The 19,013-nt window shown below is 39.7% G+C and overlaps 1 protein-coding gene across 7 annotated transcripts in view; it reads left to right on the forward strand.

The window, feature by feature from the left end:
• Positions 1-19,013, forward strand: part of TBC1D12 (TBC1 domain family member 12) — a 60,519-nt gene that overhangs the window by 22,662 nt on the left and 18,844 nt on the right. For 4 of the 7 annotated variants that reach the window (XR_014789423.1, XR_014789422.1, XM_084845827.1 and 1 more), the window contains exons 2-3: positions 2,850-2,973; positions 12,440-12,496. Coding sequence is in view for 4 of the 7 variants with exons in the window: in XM_084845827.1 (XP_084701953.1) it covers positions 2,850-2,973; positions 12,440-12,496 (181 nt within the window). In the remaining 3 variants the exon portion in view is untranslated. The remainder of the gene's footprint in view (positions 1-2,849; positions 2,974-12,439; positions 12,497-19,013) is intronic. The other 3 variants (XR_014789424.1, XM_084845829.1, XM_084845830.1) reach the window with 1 other exon arrangement.

Consider the following 19,013-nt stretch of genomic DNA (forward strand, 5'->3'; position numbering starts at 1 on the left):
CCCATGATGGGTTAAATAACCCACTCTGCAGATCTATCGGAGTGGGTTACTTTGGCCAAATAAGCCATTGTGAGTTAAAAAAAAACTCCCACCAGAGGATGTAATAATCCACAATGGGTTAATTATGCCATTGTGGCTTAATTAACTTATCATGGGTTATCGTGACGCCTGAACCCAGTCAAAAGCTACTTAGTGACTGGATCCAGGCTGGCAGGATTCAGCCACTAATGTTGGATCCAGGCTTTCTGGGACCAAGACTCTGCCTCTCCTCTTTTCTCCAGTGGAAGCATCCCATTAGCAGTTTTTGCTGATTACCCCTTTCTCCTGCAGCCCCCTGAAAAGCTGCCTCATTAGGTTGGGGGACCCTTTGGAACAGTGTTGGGAGTTGCTCCAGGGGCTGCAAGGAGAAGGCAGAACTAGCAAAATTGCTTCCCCTTGCCTTTTTCCAGTGGGAGCCTCTCCTGGATTGGAGGCCCTTCCATGAACAGAGGGAGCTCTTTTGTTCAAAGAAGCGCATGTCTGAATCCAACCCCATGCAAATATAAAATGTTGATGAGATAGCAATAGTATTTGGGAACATCTACAATAGATGTCCCCATCTTAGCAAGAAATATGGATTGCGTAACCAGGCTGAGATTACACACAAATTCATCAGGGCTTATTGTTTGTACTGTATGGGGGTGACTGAGATTTCTTCCAGTCACTATCTGGAGCTTTTAGGAACAGAGGGGGAGGGGAGGAAGTCCTTTCATGGTTTTACTTTGCTGGTTTCTCCCCCATGGTTGTTTGTTTGTGTAACAATGTTAGTCATCCTCCCACAGACCTGGAGTTTGTGTGTGTGTGTGTGTGTGTGTGTGTGAACTTTTCCCATAGAGAATATGGAAGGATCAGCTGCTTTGGAGGCAAAATGGACATATTTCTTCTATGACAGCTGGCATTCTATATGCACTATGCAATATTTGCCAACCAAAAGGAAAAGAGAGTGTGAAATATCCCTGTGTAGTCAATCAAAAAGTTTAAACATAGAACTTGCAGGTCAACCATGTAAATAACTATCTGATCTAGGGGGAGCATTTGCCTCACCCCCGTTCCACTTGTCCCTGCTGCAAGCGCTATTAGCCTTTTTGTTGTTACTTCTTCAATGCCATGGGTGCTACGCACAGCATTCACATCATTGCTTCGTGCTAAACATGGAGCAGTACTATGGAGGCTATGTGTGCGTGTGCATGTATGTGATCAGGATAGAGTTTTCACTACTCAGAGTGCCACATGCATAGCTTTCACAAAGCAGAGCAGCACTGTGACATTTGCATGTGTTGCTTTTTGTGTTTAAATGGTTACTGACTCAACAGCACAAAAAACTGCTGTGAAGGTTTGAGGCCTACAGAGGCAAGGAAAAGAAAAAGGTCACGCCTAGAAGCTGGGGGATTTTTTTGTTGGGAGGGGGTATCCCTGAGAGGAGTAGCTGCATTTCCCTGGTTAGTTTCATTTTCCTGAGTTAGGTTTCATTTCTCCAGGTTTGAAATAGTACTCTCAGTTTTAGGCAAGAAGGGGATATAAAGGGAGAGGGAGACCAGAGCCTGAAGACAGAGCAGGAAGAAGCAGCTTGGAGAAGTCTAAGTGCAGCTAGAGTAGAGGAACTTGCATTTTTGCAACTCAGCTCTGAGTGTATCACTCAGCTCTATTCTGTAAATACATTTAGTTGTAATTTGCTTGCTTTAATTTTATCAGTAAACTGTTATGGTTAACACTCAGGTGTCTGAAGTGCCAGTCACCCCACGTCTACAGCCTAAACCCCACGTTACTAGGAAGGGGAAGTTTAAAAGAAGGAAGGTGAGACTCTTAAGGAAGCAGGAAATCCTTAAGGAGTTTCTCAGGGGGTCCAGGTCATAAGGGGAACCTTGACAAGTGCATATGCAGCTTCCATAATACTCATGTAGTCAGGACAACACTGTGGAAGCTGTGCACACAGAACAGACTCTCTTTGTGTTAAATGTCTGTCTGTTTAACAGCATGTGAAAGACCTTCCATTTTCAGCCTTCATACTGAAAGTATGGGCAGATGGGGTTTGTCTTTGATGCTCTGCAGGGGATGATTGTTGCTGCTAACCACAGAAGATTGGCAAATTGCACAACTTGCATAAATACTTCCTTGCAAACCATGTAACCAACTGCAGGTACATAATCACATGCATTGATTACACAAGTGCAGTTTTAAGTGATTTCAGAAGCAATATGTCGATACTAGCATTAATATTTTTTAAACATTAGATTACTTGTTTTCCCTGGAACTTTTCCCCCCTCTGAACTCTGCATGGATTGAGTGCGTACACGTCTGAAACTTTTAGAAACTGCTATCAAATTTCAGGAGCCAGTGCTGCATGGACCCAAAAAGTATTTCGTATTTATGGTTGCCCAAGCAAACTGGCAGTTATGATTTGAGTGTGTGTCTTCCTAGCTCTTTCCTTCTCTGCTGATATGTATACCATGAAGTAAGAAGAAAAATATACTGAGAAATCAGTGTTTCTAATAACGGGTGATCTTTGCTTATGTTCAGTGATACTTCAATTTGTGGTGTCTGAGATTAAAAATAAGCCTTTGGTTGAATTTAATGTCTGTAATCTAGGTGTGTTAATCTAACCCTTTTTAGGAAGATAATGTCTCTCACCAAAGTTCTAAAACCAGAAAATGAGCATTGTCCAGTATACTCTAGAATGAATGGATCAAATTTCAGTAAGATGCTGTCAAATTAGAAATTTAAACTAGTGTGTAATGTTTGCTTCTAGGGAGTCCACTCTTTGTTTTGCTGGTATGGCAAATCCATCTAATTTTTAAAACTTTTTCTTATAGGAACTTCTTTACCAAAAGGGCAAAGGAACTCAAACCTGCTGTCCACAGTGCTCCTGGCTGGAAGTTGTTTGGAAAAGTCCCACCAAAAGAGAACCTACAGAAAGATTCCAAAATAATTCAACAGGTGAATATATATATCTATATATAGTGTGGTATTCAACTTCTTTCATCTTGTCCTTGAGATTTCATAGAGCAGATTTCTTTAATGTAGATATGGGGATTAAAGTAAATTGTTTTTATTTATTTTAGACTGTTTTTATCCTGTTCTTCAACCGCAAAGAGATCCCAGAGAGGCCAGCAACAAGTAAAACAAACTATAGCTGGAAACTGTAATCAGTAATAGTTTTGGCTATGCATTTGCTTTAACAAGATACTGGAAAAGCAAATAAAATTCTAACTGTGTTATAGCATGGCAAGTGCCATGTGGCAGTCACTTGCAGTTAAACAGTATAATCAGAACCCTGAAAACCCTATAGAGTACAAACATGAATAATTATAAGAATGTGGTAGTGGTAGGAACATTTAATTTGGGTAAGATGAGGCATAGGATCATGTGGCAGAGTCCAGATTATGGCTTCAGTTTAAGATGAATTTTATAGGCTAGTTCACACATTCCTGTACATCACTAGATTTTTCTACACTTTATCGCTGTACAGTTAATGCTTTTCAATGGAGTTAGTTCACATTTATAGCTTCTCAAACATCATGTAAGAGGTGATGTGAAAGCTGTATCAGATCAAGACAGTTTAAATTACCAAGAAAAAAGACTGACTTTACATTAGGTTTGCCATCTTGAAATTCATATATTTCCTGAACAAACATGCATGTGAATTAGTTGCTAGAGCTAACAAGATACATTGAGCAGTATTCAAGCCTGCCAGGTGGAACCACCACTAGTGCACTTGGGGGGCTAGCAGTTCTAAAAGCAGCCCAGATAGGGCAGGTCAGTAGAGCTTGCAGAAGAACGCTCCGCTGACCTGTCCCGATCTGGAACTTGCTTCTGAGGCTGTATTTTGAACTGCTAGCTTTCTGTTGTGTGAGCAGCGGGTCCCACTTGCACAACAGATGTAGCAGGAGCGCAGTGGCAGTAATGGGTACTGACCACTGTTTTGTATCTAAACCTGATACAATCTAGAGCAATAATCCAAAACCTTTGGTCATGAAGCTGACATGCCTTTTGCACTGCAGAATTATATTGCTTTAGAGACAAGACAGATTTATGTGCTTTCAATACACATGCATAGATATTGTGCAAGATCCAGTCCTAAAGATCCTGTCCTATAACCACTTCTTGGGAAGTCCCTTCGAACAAAGTGGGATTTACTTTTGAATCAACAGGCATGAGATTAGGCTGTAATTGTCTACAACAGGAGTGGGGACCTGCTGGTTTGATTCAACCTGTAGCTTGCCCACTTCAGCCTTGCCCCCGCCACAGCAGTTAGACTTTAGCACAAATGGGACCTTTCTTTTTTAAGCCAAATGCTACGTGGGGGGATTTATGAGAAGGTAACAGCTGGGGAAGGAAAGTCTAGCTCTCCCCTCCCTGTATATGGTGAATTCCTCCTCTCCTCCCGTGTTGCCTCCCCTGTGGCAATAGGCTTAGGAAAAAAAATGTCCCATTGGTACCAATGGGAACTTTAAAAAAAAGTTATTTTAAAATCACTTAATTGTCTTAATTATGGGGTTTTATTCTTTTTTCCATGTTGTTCACCACTCTGAAATCTTTGATGTGGAGTGGTATATAAATATTGTAAATAAACAAACAAACAAACAAACTTTTTTGAAACCTAATTCCATGCCAGGGGGAGGGGAGGGCCAAGGATGGGATGGCAACTAGAGAGTGAAGGGGACAAAAAGGAGATGGGGTGGTGGAGAAAGAGAAAGGAAGGGAGAAGGTAGGCATGTATGGATGATGGATCAAGTTTCAAAGAGAGAGTGTGGGCTGAATGGATGATTGAGGTGAATGGTTGTGTGTGGATGAATGGGGCTCATATGTGTGAGAGCGGGGCAGCCTGCCATGTCTGCCTTTCTGGATGTATATGTTGGTAGTTACTGGATAAAATAGTGTTTCTCGATGAGACTGTGGGCAGTATCCAGTTGTGCCCTTTATGGGTGGCCAGGGGTGCTGGTCCCGGTCTATGTGTGGCTGGCCCCAGTGCAGGTGTGGCCCCTGCTGGTGGTGGCTGTGATGTAGCACTTCCAGGGGCAAGCCTTGAAATTAGCAGAAATGCTTGTTTCTGGAAGGGGCACGACCTGTCTCTTCCAGAAAAGAGTGTTTCTGCTCATTTCAGGGCTTGTCCCCAGAAATGCTACATTACAAATGCTAGCAGTAGGGGCCGCACATGCATCGGGGCCAGTAGGGTTGGTTACGCACACACTGGGATCTGCGGACCTGGCCGCCTGTGCAAGGGCACAGTTGGCTTCTGCCCTTTATTTCCAGCATTTCTATCCTTCGTTTCAGGAAAAGCCCTTCCAAGATGATAGGAAATGTCCACTGTGTGTGTTTGGTAATAAGTTCATAATTTCAAAGGATCACATTGCAGAACTTGGGTAGTTTATGTATGAAATGTATACCCCACTCTTCACTGGGAAATTCGTATTCCCAGGACAGCTTACAAAGAATAAAAAATACAAATATTCCCAAACAATTAAAAAAATAAAACAGCAGCACAGTGCAGGCTAAAAACTCCAGTCAATCAAAATTTATAGGAGCTTAATTGTGAACTTAATTCAAGCAGAAATTGGAGGGCAAGCAAAAGAAGTACAGAATCTCCCATATCAGCTAAGTGGATGATCCACAAGAGCCATCCTATATCTCACAAGGTTCTTAAAGCGTATGATGACTTGCTTATCCCTGGGTCCAGTAAGAAGCCCACATGACATTGTCACTTATAATGCTTAATCTTAGTGGCATTTCCCTACAGCTTGTCCTTACAAATAGAAAACCAGCCTTTAACATTGTATGTGTTAGATGGTCATGATCCAGTTTTGAACAGTGATGTGGGGGAAAAAAAAATTCTGAAAAAAAATTCCGTTCCATAAGCTCATTAGTAAAAATGAATGTATTGCAAGTACAATATTAGGCTAGCTTGGCAGTTTCGAAGTTGTAATTAATGTTTTTCAGGTGATTGTCCTTAGTGAGTATGTGAGAAAAAACATACATGTCCTTGAACTACATATGTCTCAGGATCAAAAGGAACTAATACATAGTGACAGCAAAACTGAAGGTGCCCCAACAGCCTTAGTGGAAGAGAGTTGAACTCTATTAAAATAGATGGGTGGTTGTCAGCATATCATGGACATTTCTTTGGGCTGGTAAAATTAATTAGTGTATTAACAGTTTTCAGTACCTTTTGGTTTCCTTCCTGAAATTTAAACAATGTAAGGGAAGTACATACTATTGCCTTTAAATTTTTAAAAGTATTTCAATAAAAAAATCTACATAATATAACATTTAAGTCACATTAAGTGTGCTTTAATTTTCCCCCTCAAATATTTCATATCAAATACTGTGGTGTAGTACTTGTGGTGTAGTGGGACAAAAAATTAACATGGGGTTCTTTTTATCTTTGCTGACTAAATACAAGTAAAATAAACATGCTAAATTAGATCCGATGCAAACTAAAATGTTTCCTATGGTAATGACCTTATACAGTTTAAATATACTGTTAATTGAACTACTGTTCCCTTTATAGGTGTCAAAAACACATGATCCAATGCACACTTGTAATTGATGGAAAAGTTGCTGAATCAAAGCAATCACACTATAATCGTGTCTTTATTCTAGATCAGGGTAAAAATGTCTCCCATGTATAATGATGGATATCTGTTGATAAACTAGTTCTGAGAAGCTTGTCACAGTAGATGTATCTCACATTGACCAGCACAGTTTGGAATATAGGTGAATAATGGTTGAGATGTGGAGTTCAGCCCTTGTTCTAAACTGATATTTCTACTTAAAGCTAATAGCCCTGTTTGCTAATTGCCTTTGAATAACTTTGATCCCATTAAAAGCAGTATCACAGACTTTGGTGTGGTTGCTTGCAGTCCTGGATGCATCCTGGATTGGGGTGCCAGACTTTATTGTAAAGCAGTATCACAGACTTTGGTGTAGTTGTTTGCAGTCCTGGATGCATCCTGGATCAGGGTGCCAGACTTTTACCACTCCCTTAATTACACGGAGCAATGGATAACACCGACGAATAGGGATAAATACCTAGAATCAATGTTAGCCTTTTAGACAGTGTATTGTGTGTGCTTTCTGAACGGAAAAGTAATCCATTATCGTATTTTAGCAAGGGTTCTCTTACCTTTGCTTGCAGTTTCTGCTTAAGTAATGGAGAGAGAATAGTACATGCTTTTGATTTGCTTTCTGGGGCACATGGAGATGGGTCAGTTCTGTAGTTGCCAATCAGAGTTTAAACTTTTAAAGAAGTCTTAACATATTCCATAAAACACCAAACAAAACTGACTGTTGGATTGGTCTGTCTGTTGGATGCGTAACAGTGAAATATGCAAGTTGTTTTATGTAGCTAGTTTACTAAAAACAATAGGTAAAGTGCCTGGTCATTTGTGGTAAGGATGAGATTTTTCTTCAATCTTATTTTAAATTCTAAACCATTTTTCCTTGATTTAGTTTCTTGTAGTTGCTTTTGACATCAAAACCTCATTTTTCATACTCTGGTCTATTTTTTTTTTTGTGATTTAGCAAGTTTATTATAGTATAACATGCACTTGAAACAATCAGTAAGCAAACCTTACACCTAATAAACCTATTTACAGTATGAATATGCTAAGATAAAAACTGAGACAAAATGTGATTGTCATGACATCAGCTTAAATACTTGTGTTATTATTCCAGATATTGAAGCTAGCTTGTTGTTCTGCACTTATAAAAATAGATATATTTAGCAAAGTGATAGATTTTGGATCCAGACTATCCCTGCCCATGGAATACTGTTGCTGGAGGAAAGGAGGTGATTTTCACTGATTTCCCCTACCTGCCGTGCCCTCTGAAAACATGCTTCAGAAGGTCTGGTGGCCCTCCAGAACAGGATGGGAGGTAGTGCTGAGGGCTGTAATAAGGGGAGTTTGCAAAAATTGCCTCCCCTCCCTTTCGCCATTGGGAGCCGTCACTGGATCTTAGTCCCTTTGCAGAAAAGATCCAACCCTTTGTTACGGGGATTTTTAATCTCTGGACCGCTACATGTAGCCTTTATACTGTCATCGATACAATGGTTAAAAGTAGTAACAGCAAGTTTTTTATGTAACATAAATAAGAATTGCAGTATATAGTACTTATGTAGCAACTTTTTATGCTGGTTTTTTATGTATTGTCTTTTTTGTGCTGGTTCTAACATTTATCTTCAGACATGAGAGTCATGCATCTTCTGAATGCATGTTTTAAAGTGTCACGTATGTACTTTATGCCTCATCCACTTGATACGGTTCACCCAGAAGACAGAGAACTCAAATTTTGCTTATGGAGGTAGAGAAACTGCTCTTGTCCAACTTGTCTTATCTTTCAGCATGGACTTCTTTAGTCTTCTGAAGTTTCTGGGGAAAGGACTGTGGCTACATTCAGCTGTTATCTAAACATAGTTTGTTTGGGAAGTAGTGACTCAAAAAGCAAGAAGCCTCTGTGGAATATGTATGATTTCCTGGTAGAGTGGTTATCAATGGAGAAAAAAAAGCAACAACAGTTTGCTGTTAACTAAGTATATGGCTTCAACTATATCTAAGGAAACAAATATTTCATAAAATGTCATCTAGAAGTATTCTGCTTTTTACTTTAAAATATAATCAGTCATTTCTAAGTACATGTACAAACTGAAATATATGATTGAGTAGCAAAACTTCATGTTTTTTTTTTCCAATATAAGAATTGAGGTGGTGGAGTACATTCTGTAGAGCTTCGTATTAACACTTTCCCTTCTGGGTGGGAGTTATTGCAGTCCCTAAAATCAGCAATTCTACTTCCTTTTTAAAAAAAAAACATCTGCTTTGCTTTTTTTTTCTTACCACTTCTTTATTTCTCTTAATGCACTGGCAATTTCTCTATAAGCATATGTAATTTGAGGTTCTTTGGCAATGTCTAGATAGTTTTCAGACTTCCTTAATATTGTGAAACTAGTTTAAAAGCAATTGAATAGTAGTCATCATGCGAACATGGGACAGAAGAATTCTGGGTGTCCAAGGGGCTTTAAGCTTGAGATCCTTGAATGTCTTCCATGCTACATAGGAAGCTACTTCTGGAACTGGGCGGCTTTCAAAATCAATGTGATAAGAGCACAATGATCTGCTGTTCATAGGAAAAAGTTAAAAGTCCCTCTACCCAAGCTCTGGGATGCTGTAGTTCAGCAAAGGTGAAGCTAATTGACATCTTCCATTTAAATTGTTTTGAACATTACAATTGATCCTGTGACTTGGTGTTCTGTAACTCCCATTACTCATAAATAAGTGAGGCTATTCCCTGTAAACACATTGACACAAATGTAGGGGGAATGTTTATCCCCACAGAAAGGGGCTTCCAAGGGCTATGGCAAAAGTTACCTAGATAATATTCACAAGTGGAATTTGGCTATCAGGATTTGGCTATCCTGGTACTTTAGTTAAAGACCTTAGTTAAACAGATATTCTGGGAGAATGTCTCAATAAACTTCCAAGGACAAAATAGAGCAAAAGAGAACAATTGTTGAGCTTTGCAAGGCCTAACCTGGTCTTTTCTTTGTGTGTTTCTGGTGGTCTGCCAACCAGTGTTCTGGCTGGTATTTAGGGAATTGGCTGCCTGTGGTAGGGGGATCTTTCCTAGGCTTGAAGCACTGTCCACTTCCATATGGCTAGTCACCTTACTGTAAGGTTGGAATTATTTATATCAACGTGTTACCAGTATTCCCTGTGTGTTTTCTACCATCTACCTGATAATGTGGAGACTTGGCTTTCGTCAGTTTGTACAGCCTCTTCAGTACCACTTCCTGTGTTGTCCAAGTTGCTTCATTTGTGACACAACTCCTTTGCATTTGTGCCAATTACTTCAGGATATTGGCCCCTGATAGCAGTGGCATTGATGCATCTTTGCTGCAATACTTCAGCAACAACAAAATGCTAATGTTACACTAAAGTTGAGTTTAAACATGTTGATTATTTACTGTTGATTTTCTTCCCTAGTTGCATCTCAAGGAACCTTCCTTAGCTATCTGAAATGTGTGTAAAGTAAAGATCTCTTTAGAAATACTTAACTTGTTATTGTAATTAAGTAGAACTTCAAACTGAACTTCAGTCATAAATACCAGAAGGCAGAATCCATTGCTGCCCATCTGGTCTGCTTGTGGCCAGTCCCGCCAATTTTGATATGCATGCAGCCCCTATCACTTGTAGAACGACAATTCAGTGCTTCCAAGAGCAAGCCTTGAAACAAGTGGAAACACTCATTTCTGGAAGGGGGCAGGTCAGCAGAGCTCCCTTATGCGAGCTCTGCTGACTTGCCCTCTTCCAGAAATGAGTGTTTCTGTTCATTTTGGGATGCCCCGGAAACATTGGATTCTGCCCAGAGAAACCCCATATATGTTTTCACAAATGTAAACATTTCAGAGTAGACTTTACATTCGGAAAGATCTGAAGACAATTGATTAGCAGTGATTTGACTGAAGGCCTGAACTGATGGTGATCTCTTTCCATAACTATCATTCTCCTCTTGAACTCTATGTTGGCATATTGAACAGGCATATTGAACAGCTCGTGCCTTCAACTTGCTTAGTGAGGTAAGATAAGTAGAGCTTAGTAGAGCTTTTGAGTAGTAGCTTTTGACATAGGAAGCACAGGTGGTTGTCTGTAACAACTGTTAAATATGTATTTATTTTAGAATATTTATATACCGCTTCCCATTTGTAAAAATCCTGCGGTGGTTTACAGCAGATTATAAAACAATTTGTTGTTTATTTGGTCAGTCGCTTCTGACTCTTTGTGACTTCATGGACCAACCCACGCCAGAGCTTCCTGTCAGCCGTTGCCACCCCCAGCTTCCCCAAGGTTGAGTCCATCACCTCCAGAATATCATCCATCCATCTTGCCCTTGGTCGGCCCCTCTTCCTTTTGCCTTCCACTTTCCCTAGCATCAGCATCTTCTCCAGGGTATCCTTATCCAGAGTATCCTTATCCAGGGTATCCTATAAAACAATACATCATTATAAAAAGCACATAACATTTAGAGACGTCCCATTGCCATGTTGCTGCCAGATGGAACTCTGCAGAATGTGGCATGGACAGTAAGGCTTCCCCTGAAGATTATAGTGGTCTAACAGGTCTATATAGAGGGGGATCATCTTTCCGGTAACCTGGTCCTAAGTTGTTTAGGGCTTTACAATACTAATACCTTGAACCTGGCTTGGTAGTAAACTAGCAGCCAGTGCAACTCTTTCAGCACAGATGTTACATGCGCATGGCAAGGCACTCCATTCAACAGCCTCATTTTAGCATTCTACACTAGCTGCATCTTCCGAACCAGCCTCAAGGGCAGGCCTACATAGAGAGCTAGCTTCATTCATTCATTCATTCAATTTCTGTACTGCGCAATAGCTGAAGCTTTCTGGGCGGTTCAGAAATTAAAACCACAGAGTGCAGCATAAAACAATATAAAATGTCTGATCTCGGAAGCTAAGCAGGGTCAGCCGTGGTTAGTACTTAGATGGGAGACCGCCTGGGAATCGGGCTGCCTGCATTGAGCAGGGGGTTGTCCTCAGTGGTCTTGTAGGACCCTTCCAACCCTATGATTTTATGTTATAAAACCACAATATAACAGTACAAACAGAATAAAACCTAGCAGCAATGCAGATATTTAAAATACAGATTTAAAACACCAGAGCTAAAAGAGTAGGAAGCTAAAATACATTACAATAGTTCAGTCTTGAGATTACCTGTGCATGACAGTGGTTAAGGTATCCCTATCCAAGTTTGAATATAACTGTTAAACAGTGGCAAAGATCATTTACACACTTGGCTACTAGTTTAGGCTATATTAGCTTTCTGATTTTGATCAGAGAATGTAAATGGTAGGGGTGAGGATGAAAGATTATACAGAAGATTTTGCAGAAGCAAAATCCATGAAAGAATTAAGGATAATACATGGGCCTGGAAAGCCTTCAGATTCCAAAGCACAGATATAAAAATTTGTGAAGTCCATTAAACTACACATCTGAGTCTTTTTTCTAGCTTGTGTATTAAAGTTCATGCATACATCTTCTCTAGGCATGCATTCTCCCTGGCATAAAGTCTTCAAAAATACAAGCGGAACCTTGTTGAACTAAAATATCAAGAAAAAGATTTCAACTGTTACATTTTCTGTTTGCTTAATTTGCTTTCTAACTCTAGGTTTAGAGTTTAGGCTGCTATCTGACATAATTTGATTTTGCGGGGGGTTGGTCCAGGCTAACCTTAACTCATATCTGAATTGTAGATGAGCATGCTTGAATAAGCAAGACATGTCAGTGCTACATATAAACTATAAAGGTTAATCTAAAATCTGCATGAATATTGCTGTATATTAATGACTGTCAAATGTTTCTCTAAGGATTTACTTCTGTTTTTCTCATTAGGAAGAAAGTTCTGGCAGTGTTGCATCAGTATCTACACTCAATCTATTAAACACAGGGGTATGGAATTTAATATTTTTCTATCACATTCTATGCCATGCATGGGATCTTCTTAGCAGTCATTGAAATAGATGGCACATCACATAATTGTAGCATGAGTTAACAATACTAACTCATCAAGTCATTGAATACCATTATTGAAAAGCAAGTTTTACTCATTGCTCATGTTCAGTTTAAAATATTGATATGAATTGCCTTGTTATATTTTCTTTTAACATTTATTCAGATTTACTGTTGTAGTGAAATGAAATATGCTTCCACTTAGTATTCATTTGTGTTTCCTTAATATCTAAGACCTTGAGGGCTTTGGGTACACACATTTTCATTGGCTTCACTATCTTTGGCTACATTGTGAAATCAGATAAATTTAATGCAGTTTCCAAATCTCCAGGTGGTGAATGCAGTTAGGCTGGCGAAGGGAAATCGTGACGGAGTTTAGCTTAGCAATGGCTGTAACTATATTCTAGTATAAGGAGAACCTCTGAAAGCCAAGAATAGGTGCTTTTTTTACCATCTGGGCCCATTATAAATATTATTTCCTCCTAATGCAACATTTTCCCACTGCTATAAGGCCAGTTGCTGTCTGTGTCTGTGTCTCTGCCACTTGCAGTGCCATATCATTTAAGCCAGGGGTGTTGAACATAAAGCCCAGGGGCCAAATCCCCCCCCAGTTGCAATTGGGGCCTCTGGGGTTCCTCAGATGGTCCCTTCCCCATATCACGAGGGGGTTCCTGCTTTTCCTCCATGCCCCCCTGATTGTTTGGCGTTTTTTCCAGCTTTTGCCTGGTTTTTTTTCATTCTAAAAGGCTGAAATGGCTTAGTTATTGGCAGTAAGAACTAAGCTAAAATATGCTAGTATTTTGGCCCACCCCCTTTTGCCTTTGGGCCTGCCCCCTCCCATCAGCCCCACTTATTACTGGAATGTGGCTCCCAAGAGCTTCTTTGAAATTGAATTTGGTCCTCGGGCTGAAAGAGGTTCAGCACCCCTGACTTAAGCAAATGCTGAGTGCGGTAACTTCTTAAGTTTAAATTATCATACAATAAATCATTATGTTAGTTAGTTACCTATAGATAACATGCCTTGGGTTGTTTTATAGATAACTAATTAATAAAGTTATAAAACACATATCCAAAGTAGGGATGCAAGCTGCTTAGTATAATACTGTTAGAAAATTTATACGTCATCTTTCTGTTGTAGTAGCAACACTTGGGTGTCTATATATCAGTGCTTATTAACTAGTCTATTAAACAAAGTCAGCTCAAGATACTGGTTTTATACTCCCAATTTAGTCTTAGACCTGGCTTGCATGTAATGATAACCCATTGGTATAAAAACTGGTGGGTTGTTGTATATGAGTGAGAGAGAATGGGCAGACTGCCTGCTTTTACTCAGTAACCCACAGTTTGTTGTCAGGTTAACCGTTGGTTTGTTTAGCCCCTAAACAACCCAACATCTGGGTTCAGACATGCTCAGCAACTTACAAAGGAGCCAACTGTGTGTTGCTGTGTAAAAGCGGGGCTCGTGCACAACAACCCATCAGTTTTTAAACTAATGGGTTGTCATTACATGCAAACAGCACCTTAGAATACATTTGAAACTAGCTTTTCAGGACACCTTAGCTAATGCATCATTTAGGCTTTATTTCCTCCTAAACCATTTAACACTCCCAGCTTCTGACTATTCAGTTACTGATAGCGGCTTTGAATAGAGAGTAGTATGGGGTAAGAATAATTGGCATTTGAATGGAGTAGTATAAGGTAGGAGTCTTACTGTTCCTTTGTCTTCATCAAATACCCTGCTAGATTCCTCCTAGTAACAGAATTAGGTACATGCTGGGTTAATATTGGAATATGTTGGCAGATCTTACATCGTACAGGAGTTCAGTTTGCTACAGTTATTCTCTTTTTCTCCCTGTTTATCTTCTGTATGTTGAGCTTGTTTTTCTGCCTTGCAAATATTTGCTTGGCTTTGTCTTTATTTTTTGTCTTGTTAAGGCCTTCAGCAAGAGTTAACCCCCCCCCCCAATCCAAGATGATAGTCCTAGCTAACAAGCATGGAAAAACCAAGGGTGACATTTAATTAATTTTGGTGTGTGTGTGTGTGTGTGTGTGTGTGTGTGTGTTCTGTTGCTATTTGGGGTGAGAGTGGCATTCAGTTGCAGTGCCTTAGGGTCATAACATTTGGATCTCTTGGAACTTGAACATTGGTAGCGTTGAAATGATATAATTTCTTCAGAGAAAGTGGGAAATTTTGATAGTTTGACTTCTACTACTTTGTCTTTAATTATCTTTGACTTCCCTTTCTTGAGGGAATTGTATGTTACCATAACCATGGCAATTCAATCATTACTTTTTCAGATCCATTTTTTATTATAAAGCTTGCTTTTTAATACCTAATGTGCCAGCAATTCCTCTCTCTGATGCAAATTCCTGAACTTATAAAAATGACGAGCTAATCTTTGGGTTTGGAGTTCTCATTTGTTTATGGCCAAGTACAATTGTCCTTCTGATTGCCATTTCAGGAATAATGAAATACTCTTGATTTTGGTATCTTGAATATAACACTTAGTGGATTCACCACTCCATATCTAAACCCATATTGTTTGTTTCCTGTCTCCCAGTTAACTTATGTTCCTGTTTCTCAAGGTAGGATATTAGAAGTGGCCTGTGATGTAGGGAATGGTACAGTTCCTGTGCCAGAGATCTCTTGAACTACATTTTTGTTAATACTTCTATAGCACAAAGGTTCTTCTTCATTTTGTGCTTCCCTCAGTTATCTTGGGATATCCACTTATGGATGGTAACATAGTTTTATTAGAGAAGTGAAGCTATTGATGAGACCAGGCAGAGTTGGAAAACTGTCTAGTTGCCTGGGCATCTACAATCTGATACTAGTGCAGGGGTCTGCAGAATGTATCATTTATCAAGTGCCTAAAATGTACTAAGTACATATAAAGGTTAAAAAAACAAAACAAGGCAGCTCGTGTAATCTAATATAGACACAACACAACAGGAAAAAAGCAGTGGGGAAGAAAGGGTATATAGAACTATCAGATGTTTAAGTTCTAATGAAGAAACATGTCCAACTCAGATAGGTCTGAATTGGAGTTGGGGAGCCTTAGGATGCTGCTACATGTTTCTTAACTGAACATTTTAGAACAGCTCCACACTTTACACACTAATTGTGTTTGCTTTGACTACACCATTGTTGCACTGGTGTTTCTCCCGTAAATATGTAAAGTTTGGGAGACAGGCATGTCAACTTAAAACACTTGTATTATAGGTGTGAGGAGCTTCAGCATATTGGTTTGATGTGGTGCATTAATGTTATATCTTCCTTTCTCTGTGGCATATCTGGGCCTTGTTTGGAAATTTCTCTTCAGGAAGCTATTGGCTCCCCAGTCCTGAAAGGCCAAGGAATCTCCCCCTCAGAATCTTTCAGAGCATGGAGACTGAACCTTAGGGAATCTACTGGTCAGAGAGTCTGTCTTACAACTGTCTCTTTTTTTGTGTGTCAACAATGTTTCCAAAAGGATTGCACTATGAATTACACTTAATTTATTACTATTTAACTTAGAACCATCAGTTATTAGAAAATTTTAGGTCAGCTCACAGTCTCTTCATAAACTATGGTAAAGAAAAGTTAAATCTGATATGTATAGGTACATATGTAATTTGAGCACATAAACCCACCTCTAACTTCTGACATGTGTTAAGCAAGTTTTTAATTATGCTTATAAAGAAGCACTGTGCAGCCGTGCATTACTTGGTAAAAGTTTTTATGCTTGGGCTTGGAGTGAGCTCCTTTGGATAGGGAGGATCCTAATGTTGGCTCACTTGCTATTGAAAGGACATTGTGTGCTTTAGCACATATAGAAAGAGCAGGCCTCTCAGTCAGTCTTAATGGGCAAGAAGCAGCTTGCCCATTAAGATGGGGAAAGCTGCTATCCTAAAGCAGCTTTCCCCATCTTGATGCCCTCCAAATGTGTTGGACTACAACTCCCATAATCCCAACCCAGCACAGCTGGGGATAATTAGAGAGCACCAGATTGGAAAAGGGTGCCCTAAAGGATGCCTAAAGTTGGATATAGTCCATCTTTTGCCGTGTATGAATATCATTTTCATGAGAAACACTGAGTTACATCTGCCTGGCATTTCCCCCACGCTTCAAATAATGTCAAATAAGATTCAGCAACTAGCAACCCCGAAAACCGGTGTGTCATTCAGTCTGGAGGCAAATAATATCTATATTTTTCCTTTTGGTTTATGTACTTCTAGAAATTATGCAACACAGGCAGCTGTAGTTCATGAACATTCAGTATTTTCTTGGCTGGTATTATAGTGAAGAGAAATCACAAGGCAACAATATAAGCTTAAAGCTTTATGTTGTCTAAAATATACACTGCTACACAATTACAGAGCATTTAAACAAGGTTGCTTTCAGTTTATCACACGTACCACAGAATAAACAAAGAGTTTAGTGTTCAGAATTTTGCTTCCCTCTCTTGCACTTTTTGTGTTCTAGTACTGACACAGGGAAACAGTGTCCAAAATGGCATTCTTAATTGATTTTCTGTCTTGCAGACAGTAGCAGTTGTCAAGAAATTGCTGTGTATACAGTCTTAGCCTTCTTGAAATCAATATGAAAGAGATGCTTCAAGGCTAGCTATGTGTAGAGTCAATGATTGCATTGTGCAAGCACAGAATTTGGTTACAGGTTGCAGAATTCAGTAGCCTGATAATTTCAGAATTAATTTTTTTACGTGTCTTCTCATCCTTGTGACTGTGAAGACAAGCTTGGAAATATTATGGCCAGTGCCTGATAAAATATTTTTTTAAAGGGGTGGGGCTGGGTAGGACTTTTAATGGTGATGGGCTGAGGCGTTGTGTTGCAGAGCTCCCTACTGCCATCTGTGATTAGCAGATACACTTAGGGTGCAATCTGTCAAGATAGGCGGCTGCCTCTGAACTCGGAGGCAACTGCCTATCCAAAGCAAGGCAGGAGAGGCACGGGGGGGATCATTCCCTCTGCGTCTCTCCTGCCCTGCTATTTTCCGCTAGACAGCTGTTTTCGGCTGTTTAGCTGCAGGGAGGCCAACTGGGAGAGGAGGCTGCCGTACGACACATTGGATGTGTCGTACATGCAGCTCCGCTCTCCCTGCCCTGGAATGCCCCAGCCCCTTTTCAGTCACTCCACGCTTCTCTTCCAAGTGCGGAGGATGGGGCTTCTCTGCGCTGCATCTGAGGCAGTGCGGACATTGGGGGATGTCAGTTTCTCTGAAACCGACCTTGGAGCGTGGGCTCTGAGGTTGGTTCCCAGAAAATAGCATATCCTATGGTCCTCTAGACAGTGTCTAGTGGCCATAGGATTGCTCCCTCCAGCACAGTAAGCAAATGGAATTTCTGCAGGGTGCAGAACTTGAATTACACTGGCAAAAAGCTTTTTTCCAACAGCATGAAGTGTATATAGCCCTGACTACAGCTAATAAACTTGACAAGCTTCTAACTCGACATATTCACTGGCACAGTGTTCATCTTCTCTCACATCTTGTTGCACAATTTGAATAAAAATGTATTGATTACTTCTAACATTCTCTGAATGAAGTTTCATATCCTGTTAATTTAATCCTTATGAAAAACGTCCAAGCATCTGTTTTACTTTTCTCATGGCCAGGGGGACTGATACTCCCTTTAATGGGTCTATAAAACAAATTTTAAATTTCAGTGCAGAGTTTGCATGCTTTGCAGACCTTGGATTACTGTTAACCAAGTACTAAAATTACGAATATAGATTTGAGATGTAAAAGTTTATAAAATAGTCTTATATAGATTTCAGTCCAAACGTTTGATAGAAATAAATCTCACTGATCCTAGTGAGTCATTAAATTCTACATAACTGAGGTTTGGGTATTTAGTGTAGATGAAATACATGAATTATGTTTCTGAATATTAGTTTTAACTGAAAAATTATCAGTGCAGTTGCCATAAATAGAATTAACCTAGTATCAAAAAATATGGAAAAGATGGTAACAAAAACATTTGTAAGATGGTTCATAGCGTAGGCATATGCATTTATGATGTAAATGTAGGGAGGAGCCTTCTCTAAAGCAATAGAAATGCTGTTGTGGCTTGAGGCCAAATCATTGCTGCAGTCCCGATATTACTCTCATTGCAGAAGGCAGGGAACCTCTGTTCCTGCTAGCTGGTCGAATAAGAACTGATGAATTTCATGCCACAATGATAGTCCATGTATGGATACATTAAATGAAGTGGTCTTCTTGTTCCAGGACCAACATGTAGTATTCTTTGCTTGAGAGAAAAAAAAGCCACAGACCTTCTTTCGAACTCCCTGAATGTTAGCAGACCACAAGTTATGTCCAGAATAGCTCTTAGCTAAGCTGAGACCATTTAAAAAATTGGCACCAATGTTTAATTATGTTGTGAAATATTCATTCTCTGGTAGCCCTCTTATACAGTAGTGGTAATTCAGCAGAAAGTATTTCTGAATAAACAGTGT

This window comes from Heloderma suspectum, chromosome 3 (assembly GCF_057233095.1).
Source record: "Heloderma suspectum isolate Gila_16-S chromosome 3, 16-S_ref, whole genome shotgun sequence".
NCBI lineage: Eukaryota > Metazoa > Chordata > Lepidosauria > Squamata > Helodermatidae > Heloderma > Heloderma suspectum.